At 39.9% G+C, this 16954-nt stretch overlaps 1 protein-coding gene across 3 annotated transcripts in view; it reads left to right on the top strand.

The window, feature by feature from the left end:
- Positions 1–16954, top strand: part of Rad18 (RAD18 E3 ubiquitin protein ligase) — a 55327-nt gene that overhangs the window by 36459 nt on the left and 1914 nt on the right. For 2 of the 3 annotated variants that reach the window (XM_090323765.1, XM_090323762.1), the window contains 2 exons: positions 867–1041; positions 11403–11465. In XM_090323765.1, the coding sequence (XP_090179891.1) occupies positions 867–1041; positions 11403–11465 (238 nt within the window). The remainder of the gene's footprint in view (positions 1–866; positions 1042–11402; positions 11466–16954) is intronic. The other variant, XM_090323764.1, reaches the window with a different exon arrangement.

The raw sequence follows: 16954 nt of genomic DNA, 5'->3' as shown, positions 1-16954 counted from the left end.
CTAGTTCCTTTTAAGGTCCTTGTTAATGTGTTTCTAAGAGGGGATCCTAGACTTTCTGATAACCCTTCGGTTGATTCTTTCCTTCTTTTCCCTGATGGACCTTAGAAGGTACAGCTTTGTTTGGGTATTGATGGCTTAATTATCATTAGGCAACATTAGCTCACGTTCTTATGATGTATGTCCTTCAGAAGCTTAATTATTTCTGGAAAATATATCTTTAATTTCTAAAAAGGGACTTCAAAAACAGTATGGCAAAGAATGAGTAGAAAGACTGAAATGTCTGATTAGTTTGCAGTTTCCCTAGTAAATATATCTCATTTCACAGGTACAGGAAAGTGTTTCTCAAGATTCACTATCATGTATTAGTGACAAATATTCCCATTTTTCTTACTAGCTGATCTTGAATTTTTTGTTACACTCATCAATGTTCTGTGATCTTGGAAGCATGCAAATATTCCTCAGTAATGTGTAGTGTAAAGAGAAGGCCTCTTAGCATTGACTAGGCTTCCCATTGGTTCTTGTGTTTGTTTGTTTTTTCCTTCCTAGGTACTGGGGATTAACCCCAGGGACTCACTGCTTATAGGTAAGCATTCTATGGTTTGAGCCATGTCCTCTGTCCCCATTTGTGGTTCTAAAGGAAATACTCCTTTTAACTTAATTCTGGGAAAACATAAAGGGCATTGTAGAACTTGATCACAGCACTGTCATGTTGGTTCTTGTGCTCTGGCTGTCATTAGAGTTTTGGAATCTGTGGCATATACTTCTATTTTTTTCTGAGTATTACTTTGAATATTAAGTGTCATGGAAATTGTGGACTTCTTCAGTCTGTTTCCTTCCAGTTTTCCATTTACGTTTTCCTTTTTTAGGACAGGAAGATGTTACAATGAAATCCTCAGATACCACCTTGGAAACAGACCACTCTCTTCAGTCAAAACCAGACTCCCCAAGGAGATCTGAGCCTGAGGGACCAGGTGATTCTTCTGGTAGCACTGATATTCAAGAAGAGGCTCTTTTCTCATCAGAATCAGACTCATGTAATAGGTAAGGAACATGCAGCACCCGATGCTTTCACATGTCTGTTTCTCAAGTATGTAGAGATAGCCTGGATGGTTCATTTCTGTAATTTTCACAGTGACAGCAAACCAGGAGCTGGGGAGAGATTACCTAGAACACAGAGTGACTTTGTTTTCCATATTTAAGCCTTTGTTTAGGTTATTTTTCTAGAGTTGGAAAAGAAAACACTATGGGCAATGAAATTATTACTCACTTATATAGACATGCAAGTATCAAAAATCAAGGAATTGGGTACTGTTGTATCAAAATCTATATAGGGATTATATTATTTCTCTATGCCAAAAGAAAGTGCCTTTTTTTTAACTTCTTTGCCTACACTTAAAGTGCATGAGTTTTTTTCTTCTTTTTGCAAAATAATGGACTACAGAGTCTTCAAAGACAGAGCAGGGCTACAATTCATCTCAGTGTGGGAAGAAGTTTTCTTTAGGGTTGTAATCAATAGCATCTTTTCACTTAGTTCTCAATAAAAATGCAGTGTCCTTGGCTTGCCAAACTTGGCACGCAGAAGCATTTCTCTTCTTGATTAATAAGAACAATAAGTTAATTTACAGAAATTTGGACAGGCCTCTTGAACTCCCAGAAGACAAGACACTATATGAAAATCCCAAATTATCATTAGTTTGTCCAAACTGGTAACAGAAGATCAACGTAATAGTAACAATTTCAATTCTAAAAGAAGCACTTATAGGATAGAAATTAAGTTGGCAATAAAAAAGCACTTTTAATTACTTGGGTTGAACATACCTATGGAATCTGAAAGCAAGGTTATTCTTAGTTGTTCATTTACAATCTTATGTAAGCTCGAATACCATTCTAATACAAAGTAAACCAACCTCTATTAGCATCATAATAGGTCTACATTCTGTACGACAGCAAGACCACATGAAAGGAAAAGAATTCTCCCAATGTGTTTCCATGCACATTAGGCTTATAACAGCATAACTCCTTTCTTACAGGAAGTATTTTTATAAAGAAAAATAGTATGGTTTTTCTGTTTTAAAATCCCGTTGATCTGTCTACCCATACATCTATTTTGAGCAGCATGTGTTTATAAATTATTAGCACTAAATTATCTCTGGCATATAAAACTATAGGAGTTTATTTCTCTGGTTTTTCTATCCTTCAAAATAAACAAACATAGCATGTGATTTTAAAAGTACTTCAGGGCTGGGAATGGGGCTTAGTGGTAGAGGGCTTGCTTAGCATGCATGAAGCCCTGGGTTTGAATCCTCAGTACCACATAAACAGAAAAAGCTGGAACTGACACTGTGGCTCAAGTGGTAAGAATGCTAGCCTTAAGCAAAGGAAGCTCAGGGACAGTGCCCAGGCCCTGAGTTCAAGCCCCAGGAAATTTAGGGCTTTACAATGAAATAAAAAATGATTACACAAAGAAAAATGGAAATGTTAGTACAAACATTACATTTTAATATATAAGTAATATAATTCCAGATTATAAAGCACAATTAGAATTTATGACCCACAATGGCCAAGTAGTAAAAGAATGTACAGCTTATTTACCAATTACTACACCTTTTGGGAATAACATTGTACAATATTAGGGTTGCGAAAGATCTCAACAAAACCGCTTGAGTGTTCTACCTCACCTCCCTTTCCACTGAATCCTGAATACTATGGAAACAAAATTTAGAGAAGATAAACAAAATCTGATACCCTATGATTTTACTAGAAGAATTTGATTTCAATTGGAGGTAGGGGAAAGAAAAGGGTCCCTGCTCCATTTTCCTGAAGAGGGCATGTAATTGGTTGGGGCAGATCAGGACGTCTGGGTCCCTCTCTATGCCAGGGTGTTTCCTGCCAGGCCAGTGTGTGTTTGTGGGTGCAAACCTTCTTCCCTTGCTAGCTCACTCAAGTGTTCCTCGCTTCCTTAACCCCTTTAGTTCCTGGACATTTAGTTTTAATTTTTTTTTTTTTTTTTTTTTTTAATCATGGTAGTTCAGGCCCTGAGCTCAAGGCTACCACCCTACCCTTGAGCCAAGCCCCCCTTCCCGTTTTCTAGAGGTTAATTCGAGATAAGAGTCTCAGGTTGTTTTGTGCCGGGCTGGCTTTGAACCTTGATTCTCAGATTTCAGCCTCCTGAGTAGCTAGGATTACAGTCTTGAGCCAAAAGGCCTGGCCCAAAGCTAAACTTATAAAAGTGCATTTCTTTAAGTGTTCTGTGTATGACAAATTCTTGCCCCATGTGCTTGTGTATTTTAGCTTGATTCACGAAACTGAGATAGGATTTTGACTGCTTTAGAATTCTGTTCATAATAAAAAAGAAAAAAAAAATGAGTGCTTTGAGAAGACTGGACTCTGAAGGAACTGCTAGTGCCTTCTAAATGTTGGACACACAGTCAATAATTATTTTGGGTCAATATTCCCAGGACCCCTCCCCCACCATGTGTGGGTGGCCAGCTAAAAGTTCCTCTAAGAAAAAAAAGAAAAACAAAATCAGAATCATTTTGTTTTTGTTTGATGAATAAAATTGGATGAAATAAAAATAATTTACAGGATAAGCTGTTGGAATTTTGTGTTTTAAATTGATTAGTGAGGACATCCTTGGTCACAGTCACCTTAGAAGCTCAAGGCACTCTACCACTTGAGCATAGCCCCACTTCTGGTTTTCTGGTGGTTAATTGGAGATAAGAGTTTCATGGACTTTTGTGCCCAGGCTGGCTTTGAACTGCCATCCTCAGATCTCAGCTTCCTGAGTACTAGGATTACAGGTGTGAGCCATTGTTGCCCAGCAGGATTAGGGTTTTTGTGTGGCTACATTTTAGGTGATGGTTGCTTCCTTTGATAGTGAATTAGAATGACCACAAGAATTTCGATTGCCTGTGATAAGCTGTTTTCTTTCTTGTCCTGGCATTGTGATGAACAGAACGCACTCCATTCTCACTCTGAAATGTCAGCTCAGAAATCTCTGGAGCCTTCATTTACACATCTTCTCTACTCTGTACTCCCAAACTGGTACATTTTGGAACATGAGTACCTAGAAAATTGCTGATTTTGCTCACTCCTATTGATTTTACCATGTAAGTGGAGTGCATTGTTCTTGTGTCTCAGAAGAATTCAAGCATTACAGGGTGATGGGTTTCTCTTGTAGAGGATTTTTTTTTCTTTTTTTGTTGATCCTGCAAAACTCCATTCTAGCAACCTTTAAGATATTAATATGTGATTTTAGTAAATGCCTTTTCTGTGAATACATTTTACAAAAGTTAAATTTATTTGTTACTGGGGTATAGGTACACATGAAAAAATTCAAAGATCAGATCATTGAAAGTTTGGGGAAATAACAACTTTGGAGAGATAATTCTTCTAATATACTTTGATCTTTTAGCCTTAACATGCCATTTATGTGGGAACTGAGTCCAGAAAGTTAAAATCTAGTCATGCTGGTGAATTTTGAAATTTTTGTGCTCTTTGCAAAGACTGTAGGATGATCTGAACTTCGGTCTTGTTTGGTGTTGTGTTCATACAAGTTGGCCTTTCCACATGGAAGGCACCTGGTCTCAGCACCAGTTTCATAGCCAATCCTTCCACCTCTCTCACAGGTACTTGCAATCAAATGAAAGCATAAGTGACAACAAAAATTCACCTTTGGAATGTCGCTTGATTTTTTTTTTTTCTTTCCTACAAGCCATTGTACCTATTGTGATTTTAGTGTTTGATTTCTATTTGTAACAATCATTTATACCACTGATAGCTGAAAAAACAAAGAAAACGTAACATGATTTTGTTCTCTTGCACATTCAGCTTGAGAGCTTAATTAAGATCTAGTTGAAGCTTTGAATATTTTGGTGATTCAAAACAATTTCATTGACTCCCATAGTTGATATCATCTTTGCTTTCTTAGGTTAGTTTGTAAGTTAGGTACAAATACAATATTTCATAGGAAGGGGTATCAATGTTCAAGAAGTAATGTACCATTACCTGATGAATGTAACTGTAACCCTTCTTTGTATCACCCCGACAATAAAATATAATTAAAAAAATACAAATATTTAATTCTAACTTGAATTTTTCCTGTAAGCCAGGAGGATTTTACTATTTGGAATTAACTTAATGCCCTTTTATTTCTGTTTCAAAAACAACCCAAACATACCTATATATACTTTAATGAGAATTTGAAGTCACTGGTCCAGAAAGAGTGCTTCTCTCTTTAATTGAGTGTGTCTAACCTTTCTCCTCGTCACTGGTAGAAAACAACAGCGTTTCAGTATTGCTAGGAGCCTCAGGTATGCTGGAGCCTGGTGCCCTGGGCCTTGAGGGCTGAGGCCTTGAAGTGAAATTGAATAAGCAGAAGAAATATTAAAAGTGTCAAGTTTAGCTGAGTGCTGATGACTTACGCTTATAATCCTAGCTACTCAAGAGGCTGAGATCTGAGGATTGGGGTTCAAAGCCAACAACAGCAGGGAAGTCTGTAAGAGTCTTATTTCCAATTCATCACCAGCAAACGAAGTGGCCTCTGGGGCTCAAAGTGGTAGAGTGCTAGCCTTGAGCAAAAGAGCTACCACTAGTTGGACCAGTATAATGTGAAGGATGAGTTTTGCGTCTATTCCTGTTTTTTGTTTTTTTTTTTAACTTTAATTTTTCTGAACCTTTGTCCATCTATCAATTGAGAGAAAGCCCAGGGTATGTCTATGAATCAAAGTTAATGCATATGAAGTAATTATCACGATAGTTGGTAATGGTAGATGCTCAGAAAATGGTAGGTTTTTTTGTTATTGTTCTCATTGAGTGGTAGCCTTTTGAAACCTAAGATATTAATATTATAACTAAAATATATGGAGCTGTTGGACACCCTGCAGAACAGATTCGCAAGAACAGGGGTTTGAGGAAGGGTTCATGGCGCTGGGCAACTTTTACTTGAGAGTCATTGTCTGGTAGTTTTTGTAGGCTCTCCATCCATACTCATTGATTTGTCCTGTTAGTGTTTTATAGTTTTATGTTGCACATACTCAGTCACACTCAATGTTACCATTAAGAGAAGAGATGGAGGGGTATAAGGAAGAGATAACTATCAGATAGTAGAAAAGTTCTACCTATAAGTAATCTTTAATTTATAGCAAATGCTTGCCTTTTTCCTAGACCTGCTGGATAAATAACAAGTTCTGATGATTTTGCACCCTGCTGTCATAGAAACAGTGGAAACCAAAGATTAAAGTGGTGCACACAGTGACAGCTTTCCTAGGGCAAACTGAAACATAATGCTGAGGCAATTATTTGGGTAATTCAGAGTCCAGTCTGATTTGTGAAAATGGAACTGGTATTTGTTGAACACTTACTGTGTGCCAAGCTCTGGGTTGAACATTTTAAGTTTTTGTATTGTGTTATTCTGATTTTGCATATGAGGACATCGACTTAAAAAGGTTATGTAACTGTCCATGCTCTCACATAGCAAGTGATACAAATCTCAATGTTTACATTAAAATCTCTCATTTCCCCCTGTCAACATTATAGTCACAGCCTCCAAAAGGTGTTTGGCATCTTTTCAGCCTCCTCCTCCTCCTCCTCCTCCTCCTCCTCTTCCTCCTCTTCCTCCTCTTCCTCCTCTTCCTCCTCCTCCTTCTCCTCTTCCTCTTCCTGCTCCTCTTCCTCCTCCTTTTCCTCTTCTTCCTCCTCCTCCTCCTCCTCCTCCTCCTCCTCTTCCTCCTGTTCTTACTCCTCCTCTTCCTCTTCCTCCTCCTCTTCCTCCTCCTTCTTTGTCAGTAGAACTTTCTTACATGTAGTCTATACAATAAGATCTACTCTAGCTGGGCACTGGTAGCTCATAACAGTTATCCTAGCTACTAACTCAGGCAGCTGAGATCTCAGAACCTCAGTTCAGAACAGCCTGGGCAGATGGCCAGATAAATACGAAAGGAAGGAAGGAAGGAAGGAAGGAAGGAAGGAAGGAAGGAAGGAAGGAAGGCAGGCAGGCAGGCAGGCAGGCAGGCAGGCAGGCAGGCAGGCAGGCAGGCAGGCGTATAAGCAAGCAAACAAAGATCTGCTCTTACTTGGACCGATGGGGTCAGGTGACCTGAATGTCCCTTTCCTGGGGAGCGGTTATCTGTATGTGTCAGAACTCACATTTATAGAACTGCATAAAATTTAGTCATCCAGAGTGTTCTGGACCCAAACAACAGAGGAGGTGAAGTTTATTCTGAAGGTCCTCGTCCTAGAGTTAGAAGTTGTATTGCATGGGATTGTGAATACTCCAACTTTAGTTATACTAGAATGAGTAATTATCCTTTTTTTTTTTTTAACAAGTCTTGAACATATTTTAAAGGAGTTTTTGATGTCCAGGACATATTAAAATGGCTAAGACTTCAAAGATTGCTGAGAAGGAAGAGATCCGTGAGTGATAATTTTAGAAACGTTGACTGTTAAGCCCAGTACTCCTTATAAAGTCCTATTTAATTTCAGGAATGTGGCTGTTGACTAGAAAATAGCTGAGTACATTACTTTAAAAGGGGTGAACAAGCCAGGCAGTGGTAGCTCACTTCTAGCTACTCAGGAGGCTAAGATCTAATGATCACCATTCAAACTGGTCTGGGCAAGAAACTCTGTGAGAGTCTTATCTCCAATTACCCAAAAGCTGGAAGTGGAGCTGTGGCTCAAGTGGTAGAACATTACTAGCCTTAAGCAAAAAAAGCTCAGGGACAGAGCCTAGGCCTTAAGTCCTGGGACTGGCACAAAAAAAAGGGGGGGTGGTGGTGAACAGTGTCTGTTGTAGGCAGAACATTGTATATCTTAACTCTTCGTATCTCAGTGGTGACTAGAATTGAAACTGCAAGCATAGCAGGCCATCTTGACACTCCATAGTAGGTAAAACTTGACCTGCCCGCCTTCATAACAGTCTGCTTGATGGTTTGGTGAAGGAAGGTCTTTGGGGAACTGCCAGCCAGGCTGGGTAGTAGCAATAAAGGCACTGAGCAAGAGGAGAGTGCAGGCAACTCCTGATGTTTTTGTGAATCTTCCCTATCATCTGTTTCCATTGAGGCAGCACAGCAAAAACCTCGTAGGTTCATTCCACTAATGTACAGCAAATATTTTCCTTTAACAAATCAGTGATTTTGTATCAGTGATTTGAAAGCTCCTAGGCAGAGTGATGAGATTTTAGATGACAGGCATGACTGTCTTGCTTACTTTGCTGGAATAACAGCCAGGCTTGTAATCTTTCTGTTAAAAAAAAAAAAAGTGTATGTTAAGAGAGGAGCTGGCGGGAGCTGACTTTACTCTTTCTCTGGTTGTGTGAGAGGACCCAGGATTCACAGCTAGGTCATCACCCAAGCTCCCACCAGTCTAGCTCAGGAGTCCTCATCAGTAATAAGCCCAGGGCCCCATGCCCTTGGATCCCGCCTTCTCACTCAGGAACATGGAAGTATGGTAGTTAGCCCAGGCACAAGATCCTATCTGAAAACAACCTAAAAAGCAAAATGAGTAGACGCCTAATTCACATAGTAGAGTACAGGTCTAGGAAGCAGCAAGCCCTATTTTCAGTCTGTCTGTTAGGACAGCCAGAGAGTTAGTGCTTCCTGGCCTTCTCCTAAGAAAGCCACATTGAGCTAGTTCCACAATGGGGACCATTGCTGCGATGTTGCTTCTGGTAAAATCAGCTGATGATGAATGAATGTGTTAGCTGTCCTTCCACTCACACTGAAGCAGAGTGAAAGAGTACTAGATGCTTAGGTGCTGTGGCAGTCTGGATTGATGGCTCTTGCCCTGGGCCTGAAAGAGTGATTACAGTATATATGTAGACAGAGCAAAATAAAGCACATGTGTTATTGCTTTAAAAAAATACATGTATGTGTACCGCTGCAATGAAAATATATAAACTAAGTATTACTGAACCTTTTTTTTTCTCTTTGGTCTGAGACTGGAACTCAAACTTGGTATCTGATGCTTTCATTTACTCTTTGGTACTCTACCAACCTCAGCATTGCCTCTAGCCCCTTACTGGACCCATAATCATTTATCATCAGTTTATCACTGGTTTTTAAAATCACTGTGTATGTTCTCTGGCCAAAATGCTACCAAAGCTACTATTACACATGGATTCTTTGTTCTGAAATGCCTGAGAACCACTGTGCTGTGTGTTGGAGAGGTAATACACATGTGTGTAGGGGGTGCCCCATTAAACAGGGGACTATCAAGGTGAGCTCTGAGTGTAGCCCCTTGAGATCCAGGGAACTGGGGGTGGGGGATTCATTTCAGTATCAGTTGGTTTGACTACTGTTGCCCTTCCCTGTTCAGGCATTTTAGGCAAGCATTGCTTCAGAGTGGTTTTTCAGAAATGGTTGGGAATTATTTGTTGTCACTTCAAATCTTTATAGGTTTTAAATGTTTGTCATTGTAAGAATAACAGCTTATATCTGGAATGTCATTGTAAGAATAACAGCTTATATCTGGAATCCCATCTACTTCAGAAACAAAGTCTAGGTAATAGGAGTGAGACCCAGTCTCAAAAGCAGAATCCTTATACTCACAAACTGATGCATTGAAACCCCTTTATATAACTACTTGAAGACAATGAGGAGGAGGAGCAAGAGGAGGAGGAGGAGGAGGAAGTACAAATCTTGGTGCCTTTTCTTCGTACTTTGTAAGCCTAGCTACTTGGGAAGCCGAGTTTGAGTTGATTGCAGTTCAAGGACAGCCTGAGAAGATTTCCGGAGACCTCCCTCTCCACCCATAGCTCCTATAATAGTGTACACCTTTCATCCCAAGCTACTTAGGAGGCTGAGATTGGGAGGATAGCTGTTTTAGGCCAGCTCAGGAAGAGAAGTTCAAGAGACTCTTAATTGAGGGAAGAGGATACAGTAATGTGTTTCTGTGATCTGAGCAATGGTGTGAAGCCTAAGGTAAGCAGACTCGCAGCCTGGGTGTGTACTCGTGCAGGGAGATGATACCCTACCCCTAAAAAACCAGTGAAGCGGGTTTGGTGGCTCAAGCTTATCATTGTAGCTGCTTGGAGATGGTTATCAGGCTAGCCTGAGGATAAAAAAAAAGTGTGTGAGACTCCATCTCAACCAATGGCTAGATAAAGAACTGCATGCCTGTAATCCTAGCTACAGGGGTAGCACAGTAGCTGGGGTCAGCAAAAGTTTTGTCACCACCAGCAACGTGGGGAAGCCCAAATCTGAGGATCGAAGTGCAGGTCTGGGTATGTATTGAGAATAACAAATGAAAAAAGGGGCCAAAAGTGTGGTTGAGTAGTTTTAGCAGTAGGCTGCTAGCTTAGTGACAAAACCCTGCAGAAGCACAAATGCAAGTACAAGAAAAGGGCTGGGAGCATGGCTCAAGTGGCAGAGCACATTCCTGGCATGGCAAAAGCCCTGGATTTTGTAGATAGTACTGCAAAAAAACAAAACAAAATGATTGCATTAACATTTCCAAACCTGTTGGTTCTCACTTTGGGTCGGGATTCCTCAGCCTTTCTGTTCTCCCTGGAGAGTGAGAAAGGCTGAGCCCCCACAGTGCCACATTACTTCAGGTCGTGGGGTCTGGAGAAGAGGTTTTTTTTTTTTTTTTTTTGTATTGGTGTACACATAGCCTTTCGAAAAATATGTTGTAGTGATTTGGGTAAGAACAAGATGCTTTAAATGATATTGAAACCTTAAAATGTCTTTTTTTTCCTTTTAAATAACACATATCTCCATAATCTGCTTTACCATGTATCCTTGTCAGTCATATATATAAATAACACTTGGAACCAGGCTGCATTTATAACCAATTTCCATTATTAGCACAGTTTGGATTAATTAAATTTTATTTGACTTTGGTTGCCAAGAGACTAAAAGCCAATTAGGAACTTATCTCTTATGAATCTCGTTGCTACAGTTTTATTTATTTATTTTCTATCTTTGTTTCTCATGGTGTTAGAGATTGAATAATACATGGTCTAATCTTTGGTTGATGTGAGAAATTTAAAAGTCACATGATTATCCAACTTGGGTAAGGTTTTTACGTTGATGGATTTATTTAGGTTTCTGAAATTTTTTTCTTATTGAGAATTCCTTAAGGTTTTTGTAATATCTTTAATAAAATTGTATTCATAATGAGCTGTACATATTGATGAGTTCTTATGTATGTGTGACTGAAACCATTCTCCCAGTCGAAATGGTAAGCATATCAGGTTCCTTGTGCCACTTTGTCACCCTTCGCTATCCACCCTGTTGTACCCACACATAATTACCACTGGTCTGCTGGTTTGTTTTTGGACCTTGTAGAGTGGAAGTTTATGTTAGAGAAAAGCACATATGTGCACACATGCGCACGTGTACATACATACACCCCCACACCCCTACATACACTATCTAGCAATACTGACACACATATTCTTTCAGTTCCAGTTCAGACATCATAAGAGATCTCCTGGAAGAAGAGGAGGCTTGGGAAGCATCATATAAGTGAGTTCACATACTCAAAAAAAAAAAAATAAGCATACACTTTGAGAAATACTAATTTTATGCTGCTGCTTTTCAATCAAGGGGTTATTTTTGTTTTCTGATTTAAGCAATTAATATTCTTGTTTTGGTATGTCTGCCGAGAGATGGACTGCTATTGTAATAACTGCCTACTTAATAGAAATTGTTTTTGTAAGTCCAGGTTATTTCTATGTCTTGTTTGGTAGTTTCTATGCCTTATATACTGGCTCATAATCATTAGAAAGTTTTTTTTATAAAGAAAAAAGCCATGGTATGGTAATCTTCATACAAAACTTAGACATCTGGGCCGGGAGTTTGGCCTAGTGGTTAAAGTGCTTGCCTAGCATGCACAAAGACCCAGGTTCGATTCCTTGGTACCACATATATAGAAAAAAAAGCCGGAAATGGTGCTGAGGCTCAAGTGGTAGAGCTCTAGCCTTGAGAAAGTCCAAGGACAGTGCTCGGGCCCTGAACTCAAGCCCAGGACTGGCAAAAAAAAAAAAACAAAAACAAAAAACTTAGACATCTACTTGTATTTGTACATGTTATTGTCCTCTCTCTTTTTATAACAAAAGGCTGTCTCCTTTACCCGAGCCTCAATCCCAGCTCTCTAAATACCGTTGCTTGCTCTGTAAGGATTAAACTGGGCCCTTTAAATAACGTTTCTTTGCCAACTCTGCTGTTAAATGTTGTCAGTTGAGAGCTCTGGGAGCAATGGTAGGAAGGAGTTTTGCCTCTGGTTCCCCTGCTCACTGCCAGCCTCTTCCAGCACTTGCAACATCCCTAGAGCCTGCCTAAGTGGCAGAAGATTAGCCATGAACAAGCAAACCAAGTGAGAGCATGAAGTCTTGGTTCAAGCCTTACCCGTACTGGAACAAGTAAAAACAACAACTACAGCCATATATGTCCTCTATATTTACTTCTATTGAAATATACCCAGAGTACTAATAGATCAAAGGGCATGCATAGGCCACTTTGATAGTTATGGCTAAGTATGCTTCCAGAGAGGCTGCACTAGTTTAAATCCTCATCAACAACTAGAGTCCTGGTCATCCCATACTCGTACCATATTTGGTCATTTTAATTGTTTTTTTTTTTTGTTTCTTTTTTTGGGGGGGGTAGGTCATGGGGCTTGAACTCTGGATCTGGGCACTGTCTCTTAGCTCTTCAGCTCAAGGCTACCACCCTACCCTTAGTCAAGCCCCCTTCCCCTTTTCTAGTGATTAATTGGAGATAAGGGTCTCAGGTTCTTTAGTGCCCGAGTTGGCTTTGAACCTTGATCCTCAGATCTCAGCTTCCTCAGTAGCTAGGATTACAGGCGCGAGCCACCATGCCCGGCTATTTTTGGTACTTTTAATCATTTTGGTGAACTTCCGGTGTTTTCTCGTGATTTAAATTTGCATGTTTCTGGCCATATTGGATACTTTTGCATATTCATAGCATTTTGTGTAGTGTCTTACCTTGTAAAGTTATTCAAATCATTTGGACCTTGTTTTCATTAATTAGTCAGGTTACTTTTCTCACCCCTCTATTGCAGATGGCAGTTATGAGTGCTTCATTGGATGTGTATTAAAGTGTCTCCACTTAGCACCTCCACGTGCTATATCCTATGTCTTCTTTCATGCTTAATTGTGTTTGTTAGTCTACTACTTAAACGTTGACTAGTGTGATAATAAGGGCATCTTTTTCCTGTCCCAAGTCTTAGTGGGTTAACATTCAATGTTTTGCTCTGTGTGTGTGTGTGTGTGTATGAGTGTGTGTGTGTGTGTCTGTGTGTATGTCTGTCTGTGTGTGTGTGTGTCTGTGTCTGTGTGTGTCAGTCATTGGCGCTTGAACTCTGGACCTAGGCATTGTCCCTGACCTCTTCAGCTCAAGGCTACTGCTCTACCACTTGAGCCACAGAGCCACTTCCCATGGTTTTACATTCCTTTGTTTTTGTTGTTAGTTGTAAGGCTTGAACTCAGGGCCTGGGTATTGTCCCTGAGCTCTATTGTTCAATGGTAGCATTCCCCCACGTAGAGCCACAGATCTACTTCTGGTTTTTGAGTGGTTAATTGGAGATAAGAGTCTCATGGGGACTTCCAGTCCCGATCCTTAGATCCCAGTCTCCTTAGTAGCTAGGAGTAGGCATGAGGCCTAGTTTTTAACATGAGTGAGTACTGAATTTATCATTTTTATTTGTAGTGCTGGAGGTGGGACTGAAGCACAGTAGGCAAATTCGTATTGAGTCAGAGTTGCTTAGTCAGTGCTTTGAATGTATCTGTGGAAATGAGTAAGGGAATATCCCCCTTTATTTTATTAGTATGGTATCAGATTGTTTTTGTTTTTCAATATTAAATTAGATGTTATTCCTGAAACAAGCTAATTTGGTGGTGATGTCAGGCTTAAAATTTTTATTATTAGACTTGGTTTCTTGATTTTTTTAAATAATCGTTTGCTTATTAATGTTGACAGTTTATCTGCAACTTCCTCCATGAAATATGCTTGTCAGACTTTGGCCCTCACTGAAAATTGTGCATTGGTTTTCTGGATGGACCCTTTAACCCTACACATACCTGAGGGAATTGAAAGTAGGAAAACAACTAATCACATATTTAAAGAAGGAGGAGGAAGCCCTTAGAAAGAGCTTCTTTCTATGGATGGACCAAGAAAAAAAGTGGATTTTTAAGTCACCTATATCAAATTATCCAAGGAATTCAAGGCAACTGTGTATAAGGAACTAAAAGAGAGTGGGAAAATAGTGAATCACCAAATGCACCACTTCCGGCTTTTTTTTTCTATGTATGTGGTACCGAGGAATTGAACCCGGGTCTTTGTGCATGCTAGGCAAGCACTCTACCACTAGGCCAAACTCCTGCCCCCCCTCTTTTAACATGACATTCTAGATTTGAAAGGCATAATAACTGATTTTTTTTTTTTAATTTAGGGGATGGGAATGTGACTTAGCAGTAGTGTGCTTGCCTAACATGCACGGAGCCCTGGGCTTGATTCTGAAGTGCCACATACACAGAAAAGCAGGAAGTGGCACTGTGGCTCCACTAGCCTTGAACACAGAGAGGCTCAAGGATAGAGCCCAGGCTCTATATTCAAGCCCCATGAAAGACCAAATAAAAAGACCTTAAAACTGAAGGAGAAATAAAGACATCAAAAGAAACAGCAGCTGAGGGAGTCAGTCATGAGGAATGCATCTTTTGCCGTACTTGGGCCCCATGCTGCTTCCGTTTGTAACTGTGTTCATTGTTTTAAACCATTCATCCTTTAGTCACCACAGAATCCAGGACAGGACAGGATAGGACTGATCATCAACATCTTTATGACAAGGAACCTAACGACTCCTAAAGAACGGTGGAGCCTGGCAGGACAGACACTCCTTTTCCTCTCCCCAAAGCACGTCATTACCAGTGGAGATGAGATTGATCCCTGTAGGGAAGTCTGAAGCTGAACTGTGAAACATGGAAATGGTTTGAGAAGTTGGAACGCCACCTTGAGAGGGTTAGAAATGCGGAGTGCTGGCCAGTATAAAAGACAATTTCCATGCTTTTTTTCTTTTTTTTTTTTGGCCGGTCCTGGGCTTGAGCTCAGGGCCTGAGCACTGTCCCTGGATTTTCTCAAGGCTAGAGCTCTACCATTTGAGCCTTAGCACCACTTCCGGCTTTTTTCTATGTATGTGGTACAGAGGAATTGAACCTGGGTCTTTGTGCATGCTATGCAAGCACTCTACCACGAGGCCAAACTCCCGGCCCCTCCATGCTTTTTTTGTTGTTTGTTTTGTATGCCAGTCCTAGGGATTGAACTCAGGGCCTGAGCACTGTCCTTGAGCTTTCTCAAGGCTAGCACTCTACCACTTGAGCCACAGCACCACTTCTGGCTTTTTGCTATGTATGTGGTACCAAAGAATTGAACCCAGATCTTCGTGCATGCTAGGCAAGCACTCTACCACTAGGCCAAACTCCCCGCCTGTATTTTTTGTTTATAACTTTGCTTTTTCTCTTATTTGTTTTAAAAGTCGAGTATAAAGCAGCCATTATAAATCTGTATTTGGGGGCATACCATATGTTCTGATTTATGTGACAATTTACAGCATAAGGATTAGGAGGAAACCTTTATATAGAAGCAAAAATTTTGTTATATTACTGACATTAATCAAAATGAGATTTTTTTAATTGAAGAGGAGATTTTGATGGAAATTAATTTGCTCATTACAGACCCAGGGCTACCATCAATAATATAAAATTCAAAATGTAGTATAAGAAATGAGGGAATTTAAATGTTGCAGTAGAAAAAAAATACGTTCAGTACCTAAGAAGGCAGAAGCAAAATGGCACACAGAGATTCTACTTTATCTGTAGCTACAGTAAACTGAAGTTGATTAAATAATCCAATTAAAAGGCTGAGGTTGGCAGAATGAAGTTTGAAGAGGCACTCAATAAGAGCCCTAGAATACTTGAAGCAAAAATAATGGGTAGAAAACTACCTAAAAGCAGCAGGAGTAAAACTACCAAAACCTGTTGCCAGGGGCCTTGACTCATTCTATTCACAGTCCTGGTGGTTGGGGAGCCAGGCAGGTTAATGTAGGCTGTGGATTCCACCCAGCTAGTGCTCTTATTCACCAGTGACTTCCTTGCCTCATCTGGAGTGGGAATTCCGTCTCTGTGAATCTTACCACGTTCTATAGGTTCTAGTCTGTATAAGCTGTGTAAGGTGTCAAAAACTGTATTCGAATGCACTACAATACAGAACATGACAATTTTACACTGACCTTTTCATATCATTTATTTGGCTTTTCGTTTTCTCAATAGGCAGTTTGAAATGTTGAAGAAATATGTACCAGAGTTTTAAAAGAACATATGTGCTTTGCTTTTGCCACTTAGTTTATTTTCTATCATGTCTCTCTCTTTTCCAGTGATTCTGTTTTTGCACACTCACTGTTGCTTAAGTTTGGATGAGTTTTATGGATGTGTCTTTTAAGTTCACAATGTCTTCTTTCATCACCTTTCTACATTATACTTAGGAATCCGTTGAAGGAATGGTTTTCTTTGGTAGGGTGAATTTTCCCTAACTTGTCCCTTTGACTCATCATTTCCCTGTCTCCTGAAGCCCTCCATTTGTCCATGGGTGGTATCTGCTGGTTGCTTTTTCTCTAGGGTTTCTCCTCCTTTTTGTGTCATACATTTTGGCTGAATGGTTAGCATACTGTGAAATACCCACAAGATGGAGTTAGTGTTTATGTCTATAAATGAACATAGGGAATTGAACCAGGTAATTCAGGACTTGGCCTAGCTGATTATCTAGAGATTATGTGAAGTTCAGTGCATTGAGGGGTCTATACTCCTTTAGCAGTTATCTGCTTTTTGTCTCTTGTATAATGGGTTGATTTGACTCCTGCCTACCTTTCAGCCATCTCTGAAAGGTCTTCTCTGTGGCCATTTTATGCCCCTGCATCTGACTTGGTCTGGAGCTTATGTAGGACT

Source organism: Megascapheus bottae, chromosome 33, assembly GCF_031878675.1.
Source record: "Megascapheus bottae isolate mThoBot1 chromosome 33, mThoBot2.hap1, whole genome shotgun sequence".
Lineage (NCBI taxonomy): Eukaryota > Metazoa > Chordata > Mammalia > Rodentia > Geomyidae > Megascapheus > Megascapheus bottae.
This window is presented reverse-complemented; position numbering and strand designations above follow the sequence as displayed.